The sequence below is a fragment of the Medicago sativa genome, chromosome 4 (genome assembly GCF_051527215.1).
Source record: "Medicago sativa cultivar Bolivia chromosome 4, Bolivia_mono, whole genome shotgun sequence".
NCBI classification, from domain to species: Eukaryota; Viridiplantae; Streptophyta; class Magnoliopsida; order Fabales; family Fabaceae; genus Medicago; species Medicago sativa.
The window spans coordinates 96306290-96327051 of record NC_140752.1 but is presented as its reverse complement, the minus strand read 5'-3'; the positions used below and the strand labels follow the sequence as shown (position 1 = coordinate 96327051).

Genomic DNA, 20762 nt, shown 5'->3' with positions numbered 1-20762 from the left:
CATGCGCATTAAAACCCATGTTACCCAACATAGACGATTGTTCAATAGGCATCTCAAAATTGTTCATTTGGCTAGAAAAAGTCAATTGAAAGTTACAACTTGTTTCAATTTTACACATAAAAATAGTCGATCGAGAGTTTCAACCTGATCGAAATTCAAATTGAGGTGTTTATTGAACAACTTTCTGCATCGTGAACCAACCAGTTGTTGACCAAACAAATGTGACCAATGCATGTTTAACCCCTAAAATTTTAAATATAGCATTTTTAAAATTAATAATAATTTTATCATAATAAAATGAGGAATTTTGAAGGAGATGAGAGGTCTTCATGAGGTTTATTTGTTTTTAGATAAAAGCAATTTAATAAAAGATATCTATTATCACCTCTAAAAAAAATATCTATTATTCGTGTAAATTAATTTTTGATTGACATCGAATTAAAATTCATTATTTGCAACATCACTCTATTTTTGTAAGTATGATATGTAATAGAAAAATAAAAGTTTTTCATTGGATGTTAGTGCAGAACCGATTTACACTTACAATCCATTAATCTCTTTAATAAAATAATTTTTTAATGAAAAAATTGCTTAAAGCAAAATTTTTAGTAAAAACATCATTGATCCCAACGCTAGACTTACATTTACTTCGTTATCAATCAATCTAAAATGGAGTGAGGTTGAACTAGAAAAGTAAGTTACTCCCAAGAGTTGACAAGCTGGTTCTCCAATAACAAAAACATAAGCAACATGTGCGTATGCTAAAGCGATTTAACCTGTAAAAAAACAATCTATAATTTGAAGGAAGAAAAAACACAAGTGTTTCATGTCATTAATTAAATAAAATGAGTCTTATGGGTTGTGTCAGCCATTTCTATGAGTTATGCGGAGCGGGTCAAAATAGGCTGGGGTTTGAAAATCTCAACATTCTCAACAAATAAGCAAGTATGAATTAACTTGACAGGACTAGTTAACCAATTTTTCCATAGCGCAAGTATCAAGTTTCTCTCATTTTTTTCTTTCTATTCTTATGATACGGAGTTCAACCAAGAGATAATAAAGTGTGGTAAATGATTGCTTTATCTTATTACATGAGATGGGACAAAAAACAAAGGAGAAAGAAAACTAAGTTCGTTCTAATAAAAGAGACACCAATGAAGTCAGCCAACAAGGTTGAGGATAAACACGGAGGTGGTTTATGAACCATAAAATAACCATTGGTAATGTCTGCACAAACATTGCCCTCGCGTAGAACATGGTTGAGGGTCAGTGATTGTTCTAGTGAATTTGGATACTCTAGTGATTAGACATTCTTACTTTTTCTTTAGCATAACAGTCTTAATTCTTATTCACGTGTGGATAAACAATTTTTGGTTCTGATTTTTCCGAGTTAAATATGGATGAGTTATTTATTTTAAAAGTGATTAAAATAATGGGCAGGTAATGACTTATCTAGCCTTGTTGTCATATAAATAAATAAAAATCCTACTTATTATGATAAATTACAATATGACATGGCCTCCTAAAAAATTATTAAGAAAACCCTACAGCAGTCTTCTAAAAATACATGGCCTCCATACACAGTAGTTGTTGAAATTGAGAAACCAATATATAGAATAGAACTTGTCTAATCATTGACCAAATTCACTCTTCCCATGATCTAATCAGAAGACTTTTGCCAATGTTGTCTGTTTGTTTTGTGAAGTGGTCTCCTTCTAAGGGCAATACCAAATAACCATTAATGTATATAACAATTTCTTTGGGAAACTTGATAAGGCTGACTTTGAAAGTTTAATAAGAAATTTAGTTTGAAGAGTGGATAGGCTTCTCAAGCTCTTGCGAGATTGTTTCTAATATGTAGGCATTACTTGCTATTCTTTATAATATCACCTTGGTTTGGAAAAGAAAAAGGGTACAAGAAAGTTATAATTGAATTAGACACCAATGTCTATAAATTTATTTATTTTTATTGCAACAAGTACTCAAACTTATCAGAGTGTTGAACAAAAAATCTAATATATAGAAATTTGTTGCTGAGACTGAGAGATTAAGAATTCTAATTTGGTCCTTGCTCCCCAAGAAGGGAACCATTGTGTGAATTACTTAACAAAGATGAGTGCTAGAAGTCATTTTTTCTAATTGTTGGTGTTGTTGGATGCTCCTACTGTAGGGATGGATAGGGCATGGTGTTTCTGAGGCACTACATGTTTTCTCTTTTGTTCTGAAATTCAGACTCTCTTACAAATTCGAATTCCTTGTGGTCGTAGATTTCCCACATTCACATAGTTAACCATATTGGTGATCGTTGAATCGAGATTAAATTTTGCATATTTTAAACTAGGCATATTAGTTTTTAAAAAACAATCAAAATATGTTTGTTGAAGTCTGCAGTATCCAATCTCAAATACAAAGACTACTTATATGATTGACTGTGTGAATGCGGGAACTGCACGCACGGAATCCGAATTATTTGCTGTGCTCATTTACTCTTTTGCAGTAGCAAAAAGAATAATTGGATTATAGTATTCACAACATGCAAAGACTTGGTAAAATTGAAAAAAAGAAATGGAAAATTCAGAAACAACAGTTCATTCATATATTAAATTAAACAACTAGGCAAGTCACCACAGGTTTAGTGAGTGCAGTTGAGTCATCCTCTTTCACCTCAAAAGAAAAATTAAAACCTATAGGTATGTAGATGTACATTTTAGGCTAAGATGAGCCATTACATACATATATCAATTAATAATGAAGACAACCCATTAACAAATGAAGATTAGGTCACCATGCTTACTGTACCTCAATAAAATAAAAATTAACCCAGCAAATGGGCCAAAACCTTCACTTTCAAGATCTAGCTGGCAAAGATCCAGTCAAAAAAGAGGTAAAAAAAAAAAAAAGTAAAGGAAAATTATTTCAAGTCTACACAGTGGGTGCAGATAATTTCCCAGCTTGGTCCAAAACATGAAGAAACTCAGTCCTGGTCCTAACAAGCCTGTGAAAAACCTCTCTAATCTGTAACTGCAAAGGTTCCAATCCTTCATCCATCTTCCTACAAATATCAGCCAACTCCTCCACATGTACCTTCACCTCATCCAAACGTTCTGTTTCGCCAGGAAATTGAAAAGACTCGGCAAAATCAATAAGCCACTGTCCCACCTTTTCCATCTTCTGCATCTCTTCCAACAATCCAACAGTGCCTTTCTTCTCTTTCTTCTTCCATTCCTCTGCAATCTTATCTTGCAAACCAATCATAGGTTGTGCCCAAGCCAATTGCCTTGGGAATGGTAGATGACTACCAAGCCCATTCCTCTCTTGACAAGGAATTGCTGCTGCAAGAGTCCACATAACAAAAACCAATATAGTACTCATTATGTATAGTGGCGAAGCCAAACCCGTTGCTTCAGCGCCGCGTGGTGCAGCCAAATTTGAAGACATGGCGTGGATTTGTTTTGCAGCAGACCAATTTCTCGCCATTGTCCATGACAGCGATCGGAAACTTCCACTACCGCGATCCTTATTCCCAGCATTTCCTCTTCTTCCAAAGGACCTATTATATATAGTTAGAGTTTGTTAAAACCATTCTACCAATTATTACTTGTAACGATTTAGTACACCTGTTAAAACCAATCTACGAATTATTACATGTTATACTAATGAACATTTGTTTGTTTAGGTATTGTTGTGATATAGTATATCATATTGCAATAAACTTTTAGAATCCTATCAATTTCAAATAATCAATCATTCTCTCAAGTAAATTAAATTTTCTAAATTGAATTCTACCATGGTTCTCAATTACATACCTGCTTCTCTCTGTTCCTTTGGAACTTCCACATTCTTTGTCTTCATACATCATCGCGGTGACAAGAGAATTCAATGCCTTTTTCGCCCTTCGGACCTGACCATCACCCATAGGCCTTGGTTCAAGAGCCGCCACAGCGATCTCAGCTAGCCTCTGGAGATTCCTGATAGCATCAATGCCAAGGGTAACAGCATTGCAAACATCGAGTGCTTTAACAACGCGATCAAGGAGATCAGGGAGAAGTCTATCAAGAGGTGGCTTGCAGATTTGAGCAGGATCACGACCCATCATAACAACAGCTTTAAATTCGGCTTCACAGCATAAAAGCTCATCGAGAAGTTTCCGAATCCAGCCAATTGAAAGAAGAGCGTCGCTAGAAGGATCCTCCGATGTCGAAGATAATAGATCAGAGAATCTATCACCGACGTGTTTTTGGAAAAGTTCAAGGTCTTCTTGCTCTTGATCATGGCTACCATCCATTGACATAACCTGATTCCTACGAATGCTTATTCTGCCCAAAAATGAGCTTTGTTGGTTCTCTGTAGTTGGAGGCATATTTATTTTTGTTGAGAGTTTGAGAAAATGAAAATGAGAATTGAGAAATGAAAAGAGAAAGAAAGAAAGGGTCTAAAGTGATTAGACCAAATTGAAAGAAAGGTTTGTAAAAGATAAAGCGTTGCCGTCAGTTTTGGAAGTTATTATATCTATATATACGCGCGAGATTTAAGGTAAGGCGTTGTCTAAGACCAGACCGTTTCTTTCTTTTCTATTTATGTTGTTGATTTATTCACTCACTTTTATCCTCTCATTTTCCCATAGTCAACTTGTATATCCCTGCCTCTTTGGGTGAAGAATTGAATATCCCTGCCTCTTTTGCTTTTATTAATTAATTAAAATGTTACATTTATGATCCCGTGAGCTTAACTCAGTTGGTAGGGATATCGCATTTTATATGCAGGGGCCGGGGTTCGAACCCTGGACACTCCACTTCTCCACAATTAAATTGTGTGAGCTCTAGCCTCTAGGCTACTTGACAAAAAAAAAAAAAATGTTACATTTATGTATTCAGCTATTCTGTCCCGTAGTTGGCTCATATATGTAATGGTTGTGATTATAATTATAATTTTATATTGTTTAAGACTTGAGCTTAAAAAAAAAATACTTAAGGAATACATTTTAAGACTAAAAAAACATATATGAAAGAGACAAAAAAGTTTATTTGGTTATATATTTTCACTTTGATGTCTTATATGTCTCAGGACAATGCATTAGTTTGTCTTCCGGTGAACATGTTTTCTTTCCCTAATTATTAAAGAATATATCTGAAAAAAGGTGGCATTTAGTATGCACAAATGCAGAATTTGTGCACCATGCACAAGTTGTAGTTTGCTGGACAGGTGGCGGTTTTAGTGGGGTGGAGTGACCTGCTAAAAATAAATCATTAATAAAAGGAAACATATTATAATAGAAAATATTAGTTTTATTGTTTTTGCTGAAGACACCCCCCAAATCTAAAAATGCAGAGTAGCAATTCAAACTTACTAGCCATCAACCCCTATTTTTTGGTAATTCTTAAGTAACTTCAAACATGAAAAATAAAATAAAATTCAGCAGTACAAACAAACATATAAATAAGCTAGATCTCGTATAATTCTTCTTTCAATTCTTATGTTGTGTGGTCATCAAATTCATATAAATAAATTAATAGCCTGGACCATCATTAATCATAAAAATGAGTTTTTCACGTTCTTATGAGTTTTCAATGTCTCGATTGATTCAATTTTAACCATAACCCATTTTTCTTTTGCGATTTGAAATTTCTATTATGTGAATAATTAATTATCAAATTAAAATGGATTTCATCTTACCTTTCAATTCCGATCAAAACTATGCAAAAATCACTAAATTTCACTGTGTATAATGCGAGATCCGATCGGATCGAAACGCGGGTCGGTAAAACCCGTTTCAGGTCGTCGGGTAAAGAAGAAGACTATAATTCATAATAAATAAACAATATAAATTAAAGCCAAAAAAAACTAGCGCGTGGGTGCGCGTGTAGCTCCCAAAGTTAAAAAAACTATATAAAAAAATCATGCCCAATAAATATCAATTATTATTCAGATATGGTATGTTATTTTTTTTTTTTTAAGAAGATCATTTTGGTATAGTTTTGATACTATTGACACGCGAAGATATTATATATATTATTATTCTTTCTTGTTTGGTGATTTTATATATTATTATTACTCTTCTAAAAAAAGGTATATTGAAAAAAGTATATTATTTTTCTACTTGGGAATAACGCCGGACACCACCAAAAAAGACGAATTGCGTTACCATTTGGGCTTGAGCAACTTCAGCATTTGGCCATTACCAATAAAATATTCATATGATTAATGTATTATATTATCATTAAATGCTCCAATTATATATGTGATATTAAAAATTTATACCAAAGATTTCAATCATGTTGACTAGGTTTCTGAAAGAATAGTTTGTCGGAATAACTTAAATGGAAAATTGCGATCGCTGAAATTTTAGTTTGTCGGATTGACTTATACCAAAAGAATTTTCTTTTACAAGTTTAGGTATTTTATCGGACTCAAACATGTAACATTTTCCTCACATAAATACTACCTTTCCCTTGTCACTACACAATTTTTTTGTTTGGTACATGCCACTACGCAATTCTAATATACAAATATTGCAAATGCTAACATTTATAGTGCGCCTGCTTTTTTTTTGTTACAATATACTGTGTCTGCTTGTTTAGTCAATTTTTTTATGATAATTTAATAGACATTCAATTTTTGTATGAGAATTTAATCAACATTCAATTCATGGTTATTATATTATATATTACATGTTAAATACAGTAAGTCCAATTGATTACATTATATCATTTTAAACTTTTTGTTATTCTTTTTTTAAGGAAAATGCTTATAACATTTCATTAACCAAAAAACTATTAATACAATTTGCATATTTGTATTAGTACCCAAAAAAAAATAGTTTCTACACTTAGCGACCCACATAAGTTTGTTCAACACCACAATAATAACATCAATTCACCAAAATGTGAAAATAACACCAAATCATAAATTTGTTCTTGACCACAATAAAATTAGAGTTAACCAAAATGCAGAAGGAAAAAAAAATCAATGCAAAGATCACTCATCATCTTCACCCAACTCCTCATTAGCATTATCACTCTCACTTATACTTTCATGTGAGGAGGTTCTAAAGCTACTTTGTAGCATGACACTTAAACATTTGATCCCATTCTTCCATATTTTGCTTCATTCTTTCTTGGTCAATCCTTTTCATCCCTTTTATGCTTCATTTTTTCTTATTTAATATTCTTTTCTTGAAGTTGTAATGTTAGTCCCTTAATTTTAGCTTCTTCCAATGATACACATCAATGGGGATGGAAGGTGAAGTTGAAGGTGTATGAGAGGAAACCCTTCCTCTACCTTTGCGTCATCCTCTACTGTCATCAATAAGTAATAGAGATTAATCAAATTTTGTTAAGTTCAGAAGAGTGGGTTGTTACCCTTCAACAACCAATATAAGAGTGGGTTGTTACCCTTCAAACTTTAATAATAAAAGTTAAACATTAATTTTTTTAACACAACACAGATAAGAAAAAGGGAAAATAAAGAAAGAAAACTAGATCTAGAAGATAACCTGTACTGCATGATGTTGAAGGGTCCTTCTACAAATCATTTAGCTCCTTCACGATGCACTTGGAAGCCGTAATAATTGAAACTTCAAAATAACAACAAAACAAAAACATAATAAAGATTATCAAGCAACACATCGTTGGATCTAGAAAGCAATAAAAAGAAATTGAAAGGGAAAAAGTTTCAATTGGGATATGGAATAAAAGATAAATGAAGGGTTACAACTTACCAATCGATTTCAATCATCAGTGAAGATAAATTTGGATATGAAATTTTTCTTGTAGTGAGAGAGGTTATTGTTCATTTGTTCTTGTCTGTGGTGGAGGCGGCATCGCTAGGGTTTTTGATTGATGAAAGAGATTGTATTGAGAGCTGAAAGATGTTGAAATGGTAGGATTGAGATGAGGATGGAGAAGGAAACGAAATGAAGAGAGATAGTGGGTATTGGTTAATTGAGATGAGATGGAGTCGCGTCTTTTTGTTGATTTGGTGAGGAGCTTAAAAGATGTGGAGGGAGAATGAATAAAAAAGCGCTTTCATAATTTTTGGAAAGAGGGAAACGAAAATGTGAAAATTATATGGGGGGAAATGTTGAGCCATTTGTCAAAGTGATGAAATTTGATTTTGGAGCCTTCTCTCTTAATAATAAAACTTATTTTGGAGCCTTCTATGTTAATAAATTTTAAATTAATTTAAAAATTAAATAAATTTGATATGTTAGAGACAAAAATGTGAGGAGGGTAAATAAGGTGGGAGATGAAATTTGATTATTTTAGGAGAAGAGGGAAAGTGAAATAATTTCGCCAAAAAAAAGTGGTTAAAATGAAATTGAGTTTTTTATTTTTTAGCGAAAACTTAATTCATTTCCTTATAATTTTCTTGCATGTTAATTTAGTCTTTGACAAAAAAAAACTTAAATTGTTCTATGATATAGAGCCTGTTTGTTATAGTTTTTTTAAGAAAAAAATCAATTTTTTCAAAAAAAATATTCATTTTTAATAATTGTGCATCCGTTTCTTACGGCTTTTAAAAAAAATCACAATCCAATAAAAATCTAAAAACAACTTCAAATAAGAAGTTGTTAAGAGCAGTTTCTAAAAAAATAGATTTTTTTTAGAGGAGAGATAAAATAATGGTCAAAAGATTGAATTAATTTTGTAACAAAAAATCTTTTTTATATAGTTGTATTCAAACAAACTAAATTATTATTATTTTTTAAATTAAATTATTTTTAAAATTTATTAATAGAGACTAATCCAACTATCTATCGACTAACCAAGCTTACTACCCTAACCCTAATGACAACTCTCACCCTAATGACGAGATTCTTTGACCTAAACTACTACAAAGACTTCAGATCGACTAATCAAACTCACAACTCTTACCCTAACTAAAAGAGTCTTGGAGTCAAAGTATTTGGATTAACGTGCAACGACTAATCAAACCATTGTTATCGAATAATCAAGCTTAAAACTCTCACCCTAATGACAAGATTCTTTTAGCTCTTTTCTGCTCTATACTATGAGGAATTTTAAAATGAATATCAAATAAAGTCCAACCCTAGTAGAATAAACAAATTTGTGGAGATTAGAAAAATAATAAATTTGAAAAGGAAGAACAAATAAATTCCAACCCTAGTAGAAAGACCTTAAAACGAGTGATGAAACTCACACCTCTTACCCTAATGACAACATTCTTTGACCTAAACTACTACAAAGACCTCAAAACGAGTGATGAAACTCAAAATTCTTACTCTAACTGAAAAAATCTTTGAGTCAAAGTAGTTGGATGAACGTTCAAGGACTAATCAAACTTTTTATTGACTAACCTATCTTACAACTCCAACCCTAATGACAACATTCTTTGACCCTAATGACAAGATTCTTTGACCTAAAATACTACAAAGACCTCATAACGACTGATGAAACTCAAAATTCTTACCCTAACTGAAAGAATCTTGGAGTCAAAGTACTTAGATGAACGTTCAATGAGTAATCAAACTCTTGTTATCGACTAATCAAGCTTACAACTCTCACTCTACTGACAAGATTCTTCAACCTAAACTAATTCAAAGATGTCAGAACAACTTATCAAACTGACAACTCTTACCCTAACTGAAAGAATATTGAAGTCAAAGTAGTTTGATGAGTGTTCAATAACTAATCAAACTCTTTAATCGACTAATTAATCTCACAACTCTCATCCTAATGACAATATTCTTCGACCTAAACTACTTCAAAGATGACATAACGACTTATCAAACTCACAACTCTTACCCTAACTGAAAGAATCTTGCAGTGAAAGTACTTAGATGAACGTTCAATGACTAATCCAACTGTTAATCGACTAATCAAGCTTACAACTCTCACCCTAATGACAAGATTTTTTGACCTAAACAAACACAAAGACTTGAGAACGACTGATCAAACTAAAAATTCTTACCCTAACTGAAAGAATCTTGGAGTCAAAGTATTTGGATGAACGTTCAATGACTAATCAAACTATTTATCGACTAATCAAGCTTACAACTCTCATCCTAATGACAATATTTTTTGACCTATACTATTTCCTGGATGTCATAACGACTGATCAAACTCACAACTCTTACCCTAACTGAAAGAATCTTATAGTCAAAGTTCTTGGATGAATGTTTTAAGACTAATCGAATTTTTCACCGACTAATCAAGCTTACAACTCTCAACCTAACGACAAGATTCTTCAACCTAAACTACTTCCAAGATGTCATAACGACTGATCAAACTCACAACTCTTACCTTAACCGAAAGAATCTTGTAGTCAAGGTACTTAGATGAATGTTCAATGACTAATCAAATTTTTCCCCGACTAATAAAGCTTACAACTCCCAGCCTAATGACAAGATTCATCGACCTAAACTACTTCCAAGATGTCACAACGACTGATCAAACTCACAACTCTTACCATAACTGAAAGAATCTTGTAATCAAAGTACTTGGATGAATGTTTAATGACTAATCAAATTTTTCACCGACTAATCAAGCTTACAACTCTCAACCTAATGACAAGATTCTTCAACCCAAACAACTTCCAAGATGTCATAACGACTGATCAAACTCACAACTATTACCCTAACTGAAAGAATACTGTATTGAAAGTACTTGGATGAATATGCAATGACTAATCAAATTGTTCAACGACTAATCAAGCATACAACTCTCACCCTAATGACGAGAATCTCTGACCTTTTCGACTTAAAAGACTGCTTATTGATTAATCAAGATGTTTGAAAGACTAATCTACCTCACAACTCTTACCCTTACAAAAATAATCCTGTACGAAAGGTACTTCCATGAATGTTAATTGATTAATCAATATATTCGCTGCTTCGTTTCTATTTAATTAATATTATGGTTATTATTATAATTTATTTATATTACATCATAAATCAACATTAAATTTAATATATTAAAACGACAATAAATGATGTATGTTGTCTTTAATATAAATTACACACACCAATTATTGAATAGACCTAAAATGGTAATTTTTTTATAATAGTATTTGGAATGTGTATTTATTAGCCAAATATTACACATTATTTATTCAACTACTAATTTTCCAAAAAAAAAAAAATCCAACTGCGTCCAATTTACTAAAACAACTTCTACTATATTTTAATTCATTTTTGCATTTTCCCATATAAAAAAATATAAGCAATTTCAGGTGACAATAAATAAGCAACTTGTTTTAAATTAAACTGGCAGCAAAATAAATTTTAGTGACATTAAGAGTGATTTTCCTACTAACAAATTTTCTATCAAAGATGCATACAAAATCAGCAGCCCAAGCCCATACAAAAGTCACCAAAAAAGAGGAATAAAATATCATCTTTTATCCAAACTGTGGGGTCCGCAACACACTATTCACAAAATCTGCAGCAGGTCACCAATTTCTTTTTAGTGATAGATCTGGACCGCTGGAATATAATAATAATAAATCAATGGCTCAGATTTCATTTCAGCTTTTAAATGCACAAGTTGTGCATGGTGCACAAATTCTTTCTTTGTGCATACCAAACGCCACCCTGAAAAAACGGTGGCATTTAGCCTACACAATGCACAAATTTGTGCACCATTTATACACCATACACAAATTTCTTTTAACCATTAGATTAAATGAAGAACACAATTTTATCATAGTCTGTCAGTATCAGATCTCCCTCACTCTTTATACCTCCTCCTCTCTCTTCCGAACAACAAACTTCCCTCCACCATCAGTGTCATTTACTCCACCACCATCTTTTCCAAAACAAGGTTCAACATTAAATACCTATTTTTTAATTTACATTGTTTCACTTGTAAGCACCAAAAAAAAAAAAAACACACAAGTGAATTTAATTATAAAAAAATTTGAGGCATTACGATTCATATTCTTTGGATCTCGAATTGCAGAAGCAAATCGACCCGTCGCTTCTTCACGTCGCCGTAATGGGTTCCCTTCACCGTCGCGGTGCTTTTCTTCGCTTCTGCTTTTACGTCGCCGTAGATCCAGCAAAATCGATGTTGTTGTCCTCAGCAAAAAAACTGTTGTCGCCGTAAATCACAATGATTAAGGATCTTGCTTTTTCGTCCCTATCTCACTATGTTGAAGACCGTTAATGTCACTGTGATTTTAAGGAAGGTGTTGAAGACAATGTTCAAGAAAAAGAGTGCTAGATCTTGTTCTCTTTCCCAAGATCTCTATGTTGATCTACTTCTTTTTGTGTTTGGAACATCTTCGCCGGAGAGCCACCGTCCTCCGCCATTGTTACGGACTGCGGTTATCATCTCCGTTTCTTTTTCTGGCCATCATATCCTGTTTTTTTGGATGATTTTTGTTATCAAGTTTTAATGGAAAATAATTATCATACACTTCCATATAAAAAAATGGCATACATGTGATACAGGGACAAACCACAATCACAAATTTCTTGTTTCAACACAATAATTGACAGATAAACCAGAAACATAAATTTACTATTGTTCTCTTGTAATCTAAAAGATCCAATAGTTATGAGTTTCTTCTCAACATGAATAAATGATCACTGAATATTGGAAAGGAAAGTTTGGTGGTAGACCGGTGCTGTTGAGTTTGGTGGTGGTGGTAAAAAGAGGGAGATGATAGAGGTTGAAGACAAAGTGAAATAATATAGTGTGGGTAGACTATAATAAAGATTAATGTCCTCTTTAATCTAATGGTTAAAAATAATTTACTTTTAACTTGTGCATGATGCACAAATTTGTGTAGTGTGTATTGTAAATGCCACCTGAAAAAACTATTTATGTAAAGTTTGAATTGATGAAACAGATACGTACACACAAGGAACGCGCACAATTTTTTGTAGCCATATATATTTTTCACCTACAGATATATATTTTTAATTAAGAAGATACTCTTCCTTTGTTATAAACTACTCCGTGTGCATTGGACTTGGAATAACACAGTTATTGTGTGGATGCACTAGTTGTTTTCCACCGTCCGATCTGAAATGAACGGTCAAGATCTGACACTGTATGAAATTGTTGAAATCCGTACCGTGAATTTAGAACCGTCAGGTCATAGATTGATGGCTGAGATTTACTACTACGATAAATTGTGTGAATTTGCTACCACAACAAATCCAGGTCCGTGTGCATTGCACGGGTGTACTAATCTCTAATTGATGGTTATAAAATATATTATCTTCGTCTCTAATTATAAAATTATTTTGAGATTTTTTTTTTGGAGAATGATTAATATAGCGAAAATTGGGCTAACGAAATTTCACAACCGTTCAAATCATGCCTCCCTTTATTGTTGCTGACCCCATATTGGCAGGTTGGACCACTTTTTTTTTTGTTACTGAAACAATTTTCAAATTGTGAGACATTCACTGGATATATCCTCGTGATATATAGCAGATCTTTTTTTTTTTTTTGTATTACCCTTTTGATATTTTTAACTACATTAATTATTTCTTTATCTACATACCTCTATTTATATACTTTTTTTTCTTCGATCAACAACAAATAGCATGTTGAAAACATAAACTAACTCTATCTCTTAAAGGATAAAACTGTAAAAACAATAGTGATCACAAACAACTTTAATACAAATATCAACTTTGTTAATTCCCGTAATTTTTTCAAAAAGATCTTATATTTAGCGACGAAGATATTTTTTTTTTAAAAAAAAAAAAGCGGTTGTATTTTTTTTTATGAACCATAAATTTTGTCGTAGTTGTTGTTATTGTTATTAGTGTGATAGCATTGCACCACACAAGAACATCATATGCAAGATATTGCTCTAAGATGTAACAAAAACATCAATGACAAGAGCTTCCTTGTCACACCTTAACTCCATCTTTTTTATTGCATCTACCACTATGCACTCTTTACTACGAATGAGTTGCATTTAGAGCTGTCAATGAACCGAACCAACTTGATAATAGTTCGGAACTCGATTCGACAATTAACTCGTTGAACTTGGGTCATGAACCAAATGAGCTGAACTTGAGCTGAAAATTAAGTTCGTTAAATAAATGAGCCGAACTTGAGCTGTATATAGTCCAACTTGGTTGGTTCATGAGCTGACTCGATAATATACACACATATATATTTAATTAATTACAAGCTTCCTCTAATACTAAAATTATATGTATACTAATTATAAGTAAAGAGATCCTTAAAAAAAAATAAGAAAAGCGAGAGAAAAATAAGAATCTAATAATAAACTAATGCAAGCTTAGGCTTATAACCACACATATGTATGCTATAATTTGTCCCACATCGGTGAGTTTACACAAACTAGTGAGGACGAGTAGTTTATAAATAGAAGCACAGTAGTATAGGCAGCACAACAGTAGTAACCGTAAGGTGTGCATGCTCTTTTACTTCTGCGCATGCTCTTTTCCTTAATAGTTTAATACTATTTTGTTTTTTTAAAAAATAAATTAAAAGGTTAAGATATACTTTTTTGAAAAAAAACAAAAAAAAACTTTTGAATTATGTTACTTGAGCAAGCGAGTTGAACGGCTGAACCGAGTTGTTCGTGAACTTTAAATGAGCCGAACTCGAGCTAAAAAAATGGTTCGTGTCGAACTTGAGTCGAGTTTCGAGCCGAGTCAATTCTTATCGAGTCGAGTAGAGCTCAGACGAGTTCGACTCGACTCAGCTTATTTCCAGCCCTAATTGCATTAATCTTGCATTTGTTCAAAATAAAACAATGGGAAATGATAGTTGTAGCGAAGGATATTATCACGAAAATTTCCCGACTTGTATGATTGCTTAATACCTTTTCTAAATTATTATCTTCATTGATTTTCGGCCAACAAGAATTCTAATTGGTTGAAACATATTTGTGGTACATGCATGATAAAATTTGTCGCAGTCAATAGCAATGCTCTTTTCTTTAAATTTTAATCAAGATTCAAGACACTCGTTCGGGAAGATTTTGTGAAGCCAAGCTTCGTGAGATTTAGTATTTTCCTTTAGATAAAAAACAATTTATTAACAAAAGTCTTGGTAACAACTGCTTAAGGTCCTTAAAAAAATTGCTTAAGTGCCGACTAGGCTACGACATAATCCTTTATTATAAAAGGTAGAGTTGTTTGGCAATCATGTTTGCCCTAATCCTCCCTACTTTGCCCTAATTCCCTAACTTTTTTCCCTCCTAAACATTATTTATTGCTCGAGTAATCTCATCCGTTCAAGCACTTGATCACATCCGTTTATTCAAACTTGAAAAAAGTTCTCTCACTTCGTTAATGCAATTGAATACGTATTAAAGCCTAATCAAGTCGGTCAACAATCCCTACAATAATTGCTAATTCCATTGCCAATCAGAAATAACATAAACATCCCTTGATAATTGCTAATTCCAATGCTAATCAGAAATAACATAAACATACCTTAGAAAGTGGCAATTGAAAATGTTTGACGCATGCATTTTTTACACTATACTGTTTCACGCATACACTAATTCCTATCACATTATTCTACTAACATTTCGATGTTTCACGCATGCATTTTTACACTATACTATGCTATCCGATATAGAGTGATAGGAAGATATGTGATTCAAGGTGAAATTTCCCTCGAACTTTTATTTATTTTTATGCATTATGCACTAATCACTCTACCAATTACTACCTATTAAAAACAATTAACTACGTACTTATTACAAAAATTAACATGTATCAAGGTTGATTCGATTTTGAATAGTAATTATTACGTACTGTTAATGGCAATTAAGAGCAGGGGAATGAACACATATCAAGGGAATTAACTACGTATTTATTTCAAAAATTAACACATATCATGGTGGATTCCATTTTGAATAGCAATTATGACGTAGTGTTAATGACAATTAAGAACGTGGTTAATGGCTTGAAAACGTCGTTAATGACAATTAAAAACTTTTAAGTCGCATATTTTCATATAGGAATTACTTTTAATTGCTTTTATGCATTATGCACTAATCACTCTACCAATTACTACATATTAAAAGCAATTAACTACGTACTTATTACAAAAATTAACATGTATCAAGGTTGGTTCGATTTTGAATAGTAATTATTACGTACTGTTAATGACAATTAAGAGCAAGGGAATTAACACGTATCAAGGGAATTAACTACGTACTTATTTCAAAAATTAACACGTATCAAGTTTGATTCGATTTTGAATAGCAATTATGACGTAGTGTTAATGGCAATTAAGAACGTGGTTAATGGCTTGAAAACGTCGTTAATGACAATTAAAAACTTTTAAGTAGCATATTTTCATATAGGAATTACTTTTAATTGTTTTTATGCATTATGCACTAATCACTCTACCAATTACTACCTATTAAAAGCAAATGTCACGTACTTATTTCAAAAATTAACACGTATCAAGGTTGATTCGATTTTGAATAGTAATTATGACGTAGTGTTAATGGCAATTAAGAACGTGGTTAATGGCTTGAAAACGTCGTTAATGGCAATTAAAGACTTTTGATTAGAAATTATTGCCAATGTAAGACTATGATCACTCACATTTGAAACTAACGAAGAGAATTGCCAATTACCTATTTAAATACCAATTAGTTGTGCTAATACATCCATTCTCGACTTTAAGCAAATTTAAGCAAATATCACTCTTTCTTGCACTTGCTAATATGGCAAACATTTTCACCCCCATTGCGGCTGTGACAGGTGGAAGGAAGGATTTGAAGTTGATTGTGTGTGTGGCACATATATGGCTGATCCGTGATAAGGAAAATCCAGACGATATTATCTTCATGAACATGATATTGGTTGATGAGAAGGTATATTATATAAATCGATTGTATAAATAAATGATCCTTTTTTCAAGTTGCCACTATGATAACATATATTATTGTTTATATTTGATGACATGTGGGGACGGATCCATGCCACTGTTCGTAAGTTTCTGGTGCCAACGATTCAAGGAATGGTTGAAGAAGGAGGAACATATCAGCTAGAGAATGTCATGGTAGGATTTAATGAGGGGAAATTATAAACTCTTGCCACACAAGCACAAACGTAATATGGAATTGGTGTAAGACCACCCACAATGAGCCTATTGAAAGCAAGATTAAACATGTTGAACCATTGGAGTGGGGTTATTGAAGATGAGGTGGAGGAAAGAGGTGATGAAAATGTTAAACATGTTGAAACTCTACACCGAAAGGCCACATGGCGAATCCTGGTTGGGCAAAGCTGGCGCGTGAGCTGCACAGCCAGACAAGGCACGTGAATTGACAGGAAACACAGAGAGAGAAAGAGACTTTGGATAATGGAGGGCCACGTGTTGCAACATGATTGGTTGCTTAGATTTTTCATTTTCTTAATGTTTTGGGATCAATTATTTCATTACAAATATTTTTTTTTTTTTTACCAAAATTCATGATTTTTTTTCTCTACAGATAGAGACTTGGATCATTTGATTTGGACACAGAAAAAAAACCAAGTTTTTCACTCTCTTAATCTTATTATTAGTTTTTCTTTTGAAGTTTAAGTGCTTTTTTTAGTGAAATGAATCCCAATAATAATCATTTTGTTGTTGTATTGCATTTTAAGTTAAGAAAATAAAAATAAATTATTTAAATACATTTTATTTTTACAAAAAAAATTAAAAATTAAGCCTTTTTTAATTTAATTATAAACGATAATTGTATTTTTATGTAATTATAAAAACAAAAATATAAAATAAGAATAAGAAATAAAAGATGGTGGGGTAGGGTGTTGAATGATAAAACCATTGGAGTGGATAAAATTGAATGATATTGAATTAAGAGAGAGAAAATGACGTGGAGTGTTGGAAATTGAAAAAGTGGGTGTTGAAGGTTGTTGATTTTTTTTTTACCATTGTACATGGTCTAAGGCTTGGATCAAGTTTCAAAGGAGTCAATTTTTGTTTGTTTTATTTGTAATGACTATTAACAATAGTTACTTTAAGAGATGAGTTGAATACGTAAAAAAAAAAAGATGGGTTGATGATAACCAATGATGAATGTGAAAATACTAATGTCACTTCAAATGTCGTTTTTATAGTATTTCGCAATGTATGATAACTAATGTAAAATGTACGGTTTTCAAACTATATTAATGTCAAGATGATATGATTAATGTAATACATTTTTATCATGTGAATATTTCATATTTTTTTTTATTATTATGATATAACTTATTCGTACATATTTTAGTCGGTAGGACCCGTGCGGAGCACGGGTCGATGGTCTAGTTACTTTAAAGGTTAAATTGCATTTTTCGCCCCCTAAGTTTCAAAATGTTGCGATTTTGGCCCCTTATTAAAAAAAGGGCAAAACTCACCATTCATGTTTAGGGAAATATGCTCTTTTGACCCCTTACATAAGGGAAATATAATCTTTTGACCCCTTATCTTCTCAAAAAGTTGCGATTATGACCCCTGTTTTGGGACACGTGGCGTCTTCTCAGCAATTTTGGGACGATAGGGGCCAAAATTGTCATTTTTTTAATAGAGAGTCAAAATCGCAACATTTTAAAACTTAAGGGGCGAAAAATGCAGTTTAACCTACTTTAAATTGATGAAAAATATAAATAAAAAAATATCTTATTAACGAGTGTCTCGGGTACTCTTTAAGGATTTCAAAAATAAGAAATTATTCTTTAAACATACACATTATGGTAGTTTTGTTAGACGCCACTACTCACCGATTATAATGGCAGTTTTAACTGCCAGTATGAACATTATATTAGTTCACATATGATTAGAATGTCATATTTTAATGTGAATGTCTCTTACTATGCTTTCTATTGATATGTAAATTGAATTGAGATATGCAAATTTACCACATTACAGTATTAATATTAAACTATTTTTGTAATATGATTAAAATGTTTTGTTTTGTATGACATAATTGTTGGAATTGTGATGTTTTGACTTCAATTTTTATGGCTTAGCTTTAGTGTTGCTTATTGTTTGTTCTACACTTCTACTGTATGCTTGCAAGTGTTCTTTTGGAGATGGGGTTTCATCTCCAAGTCTCAAAGATTTGTAGAATTTGGACTTTAATTCAGAAGGTGAGATTGCTTTGATATCCTTTTGTATTGATTTGTTCATTAATTTGTTATTTGATAAAATTAAGGGTTAATTAAGTAAATGATCCCTATAAATATTTAGAATTTTGTTTTTAGTCCCTACAAAATAAAATCACACTTTTTAGTCCTTATAAAATTTTCCGTCAGCATATTTAGTCCTTATAAAATTTTCCATCATCATTTTTAGTCCTTGTCAAAAATTTCCGTCAACATTTTTGGTCCCTAAAATGCTTAAGGAAAATGTCACAGAGACTAAAAAGTGTGATTTTATTTTATAGGGACTAAAAACAAAATTCTGAATATTTATATGGATCATTTACTTAATTAACCTTAAAATTAACTACTTTCATTACTTCAGTATCTTGAATTATAAGCTTCTGCAATGCTTCTTTTGTGTCAATTGATAATTATTGATGCAGTTTTTTGGTGAGTTCTTGTCAACTCTACACCTCTTGCCCCTACTTTATCTATTTCTTATAATTGAATGGGTTAAATATGTTTTTAGTCCTTACATTTTGCGCCCCTTTAAAGAATAGTCCATACATTTCATTAAATGTTTTTAAAATCCTCACGTTTTATCTCCGTTATCAAAAATAGTCTCTGCTGTTAATTCTCTAATGGAATGTTGGTATGGCAACTAATGGGTCCCAATTATTTTAGGGTTAAATATATTTTTTTCCCTACATTTTGCATGACTTTGAAGAATAGTCCTTATTATTTTAGGGATTTTAAAAACTTTTATTGAAATGTAAGGACTATTTTTGAAAGTCACGCAAAATGCAGGAACCAATAACATATTTAACCTTAAAAAAATTATGACCCACTAATTGCCACATCAGCATTCCGTTATAGAATTAACATCGACTAATTTTGATAACGGAGATAAAATGTGAAGATTTTAAAAACATTTAATGAAATGTAGAGACTATTCTTCAAAAATGAGCAAAATGTAAGGACTAAAAACATATTTAACCTAATTAAATTAAGATGTTCTAATTGAATTATTTTCACTGTTGTCCAGAACGATGTCGACCTCTACTGCTGGTTGCCCTCCTTTTTGTTTTGGCCTTGTAGTGTTTTTGCTGTTCTTGTAGTGTGGTTAGGGTTGTTTCTATCTTTAAATATAATGGTATCTTATAAACAATTATTTTCGATTATAATCATCACTAATTTTTTTAAGGGTGATCTAACTACTTTAGAAATCATACGTATAACATTGTTGCAATTGATTTACATTTTCTACTATAGAAACACATGCTTCGAACTACAAGTTTGTTTTTTACAAACTACAAGGAACAACAAGGAGTGTGGTTGTAATTTTCTTTTGATTGTAAGGGTTGTATTTAAATTTTGCGTTACATCTTACAATTTATTGGACTATTTATGTATGAAAAATAATTTATATTAGTAATGTTAATTGTTATTTCCGTGCAATTTTCAGGTTTTTTTTTTTAATAAATTGACGATTATAGCGGCTCAAACTGCCAAAATGAGCAAAAAAAAATCTGTTGAAACAATGTACATTATGGTGGTTGAAACTGCCACCATGCGCATTTTTTTGTTTAAAGGATGTATGTATGGTGGATTGAGTCGCCGTTTTACACAAACAATAAGCCGCCGTTTTACTCTATGCATATTACGACAGTTTACATGGCGGTTTTTATCAAACTGTCATTTTAAATTTTGTGGC

The 20762-nt window shown here is 32.0% G+C and overlaps 1 protein-coding gene and 1 long non-coding RNA gene across 2 annotated transcripts; both read right to left on the bottom strand.

Annotated features, from left to right (window-relative positions):
- Positions 1-2573: 2573 nt before the first annotated feature.
- On the bottom strand, positions 2574-4577 carry LOC146934234 (protein ROH1A). The gene is made up of 2 exons (XM_085706110.1): positions 3807-4577; positions 2574-3550 (listed from the first exon to the last, which is right to left on the bottom strand). Exons 1-2 carry the CDS (start codon positions 4358-4360, stop codon positions 2923-2925), a joined length of 1182 nt encoding a protein of 393 aa, XP_085562236.1. The 5' UTR covers positions 4361-4577; the 3' UTR covers positions 2574-2922.
- Positions 4578-6843: 2266 nt separating this feature from the next.
- Positions 6844-8054, bottom strand: LOC146934233 (uncharacterized). Its single transcript, XR_015007703.1, has 3 exons — positions 7718-8054; positions 7493-7573; positions 6844-7295 (listed from the first exon to the last, which is right to left on the bottom strand). It is a non-coding gene; the product is annotated as an uncharacterized LOC146934233 (long non-coding RNA).
- Between the last annotated feature and the right edge of the window lie 12708 nt (positions 8055-20762).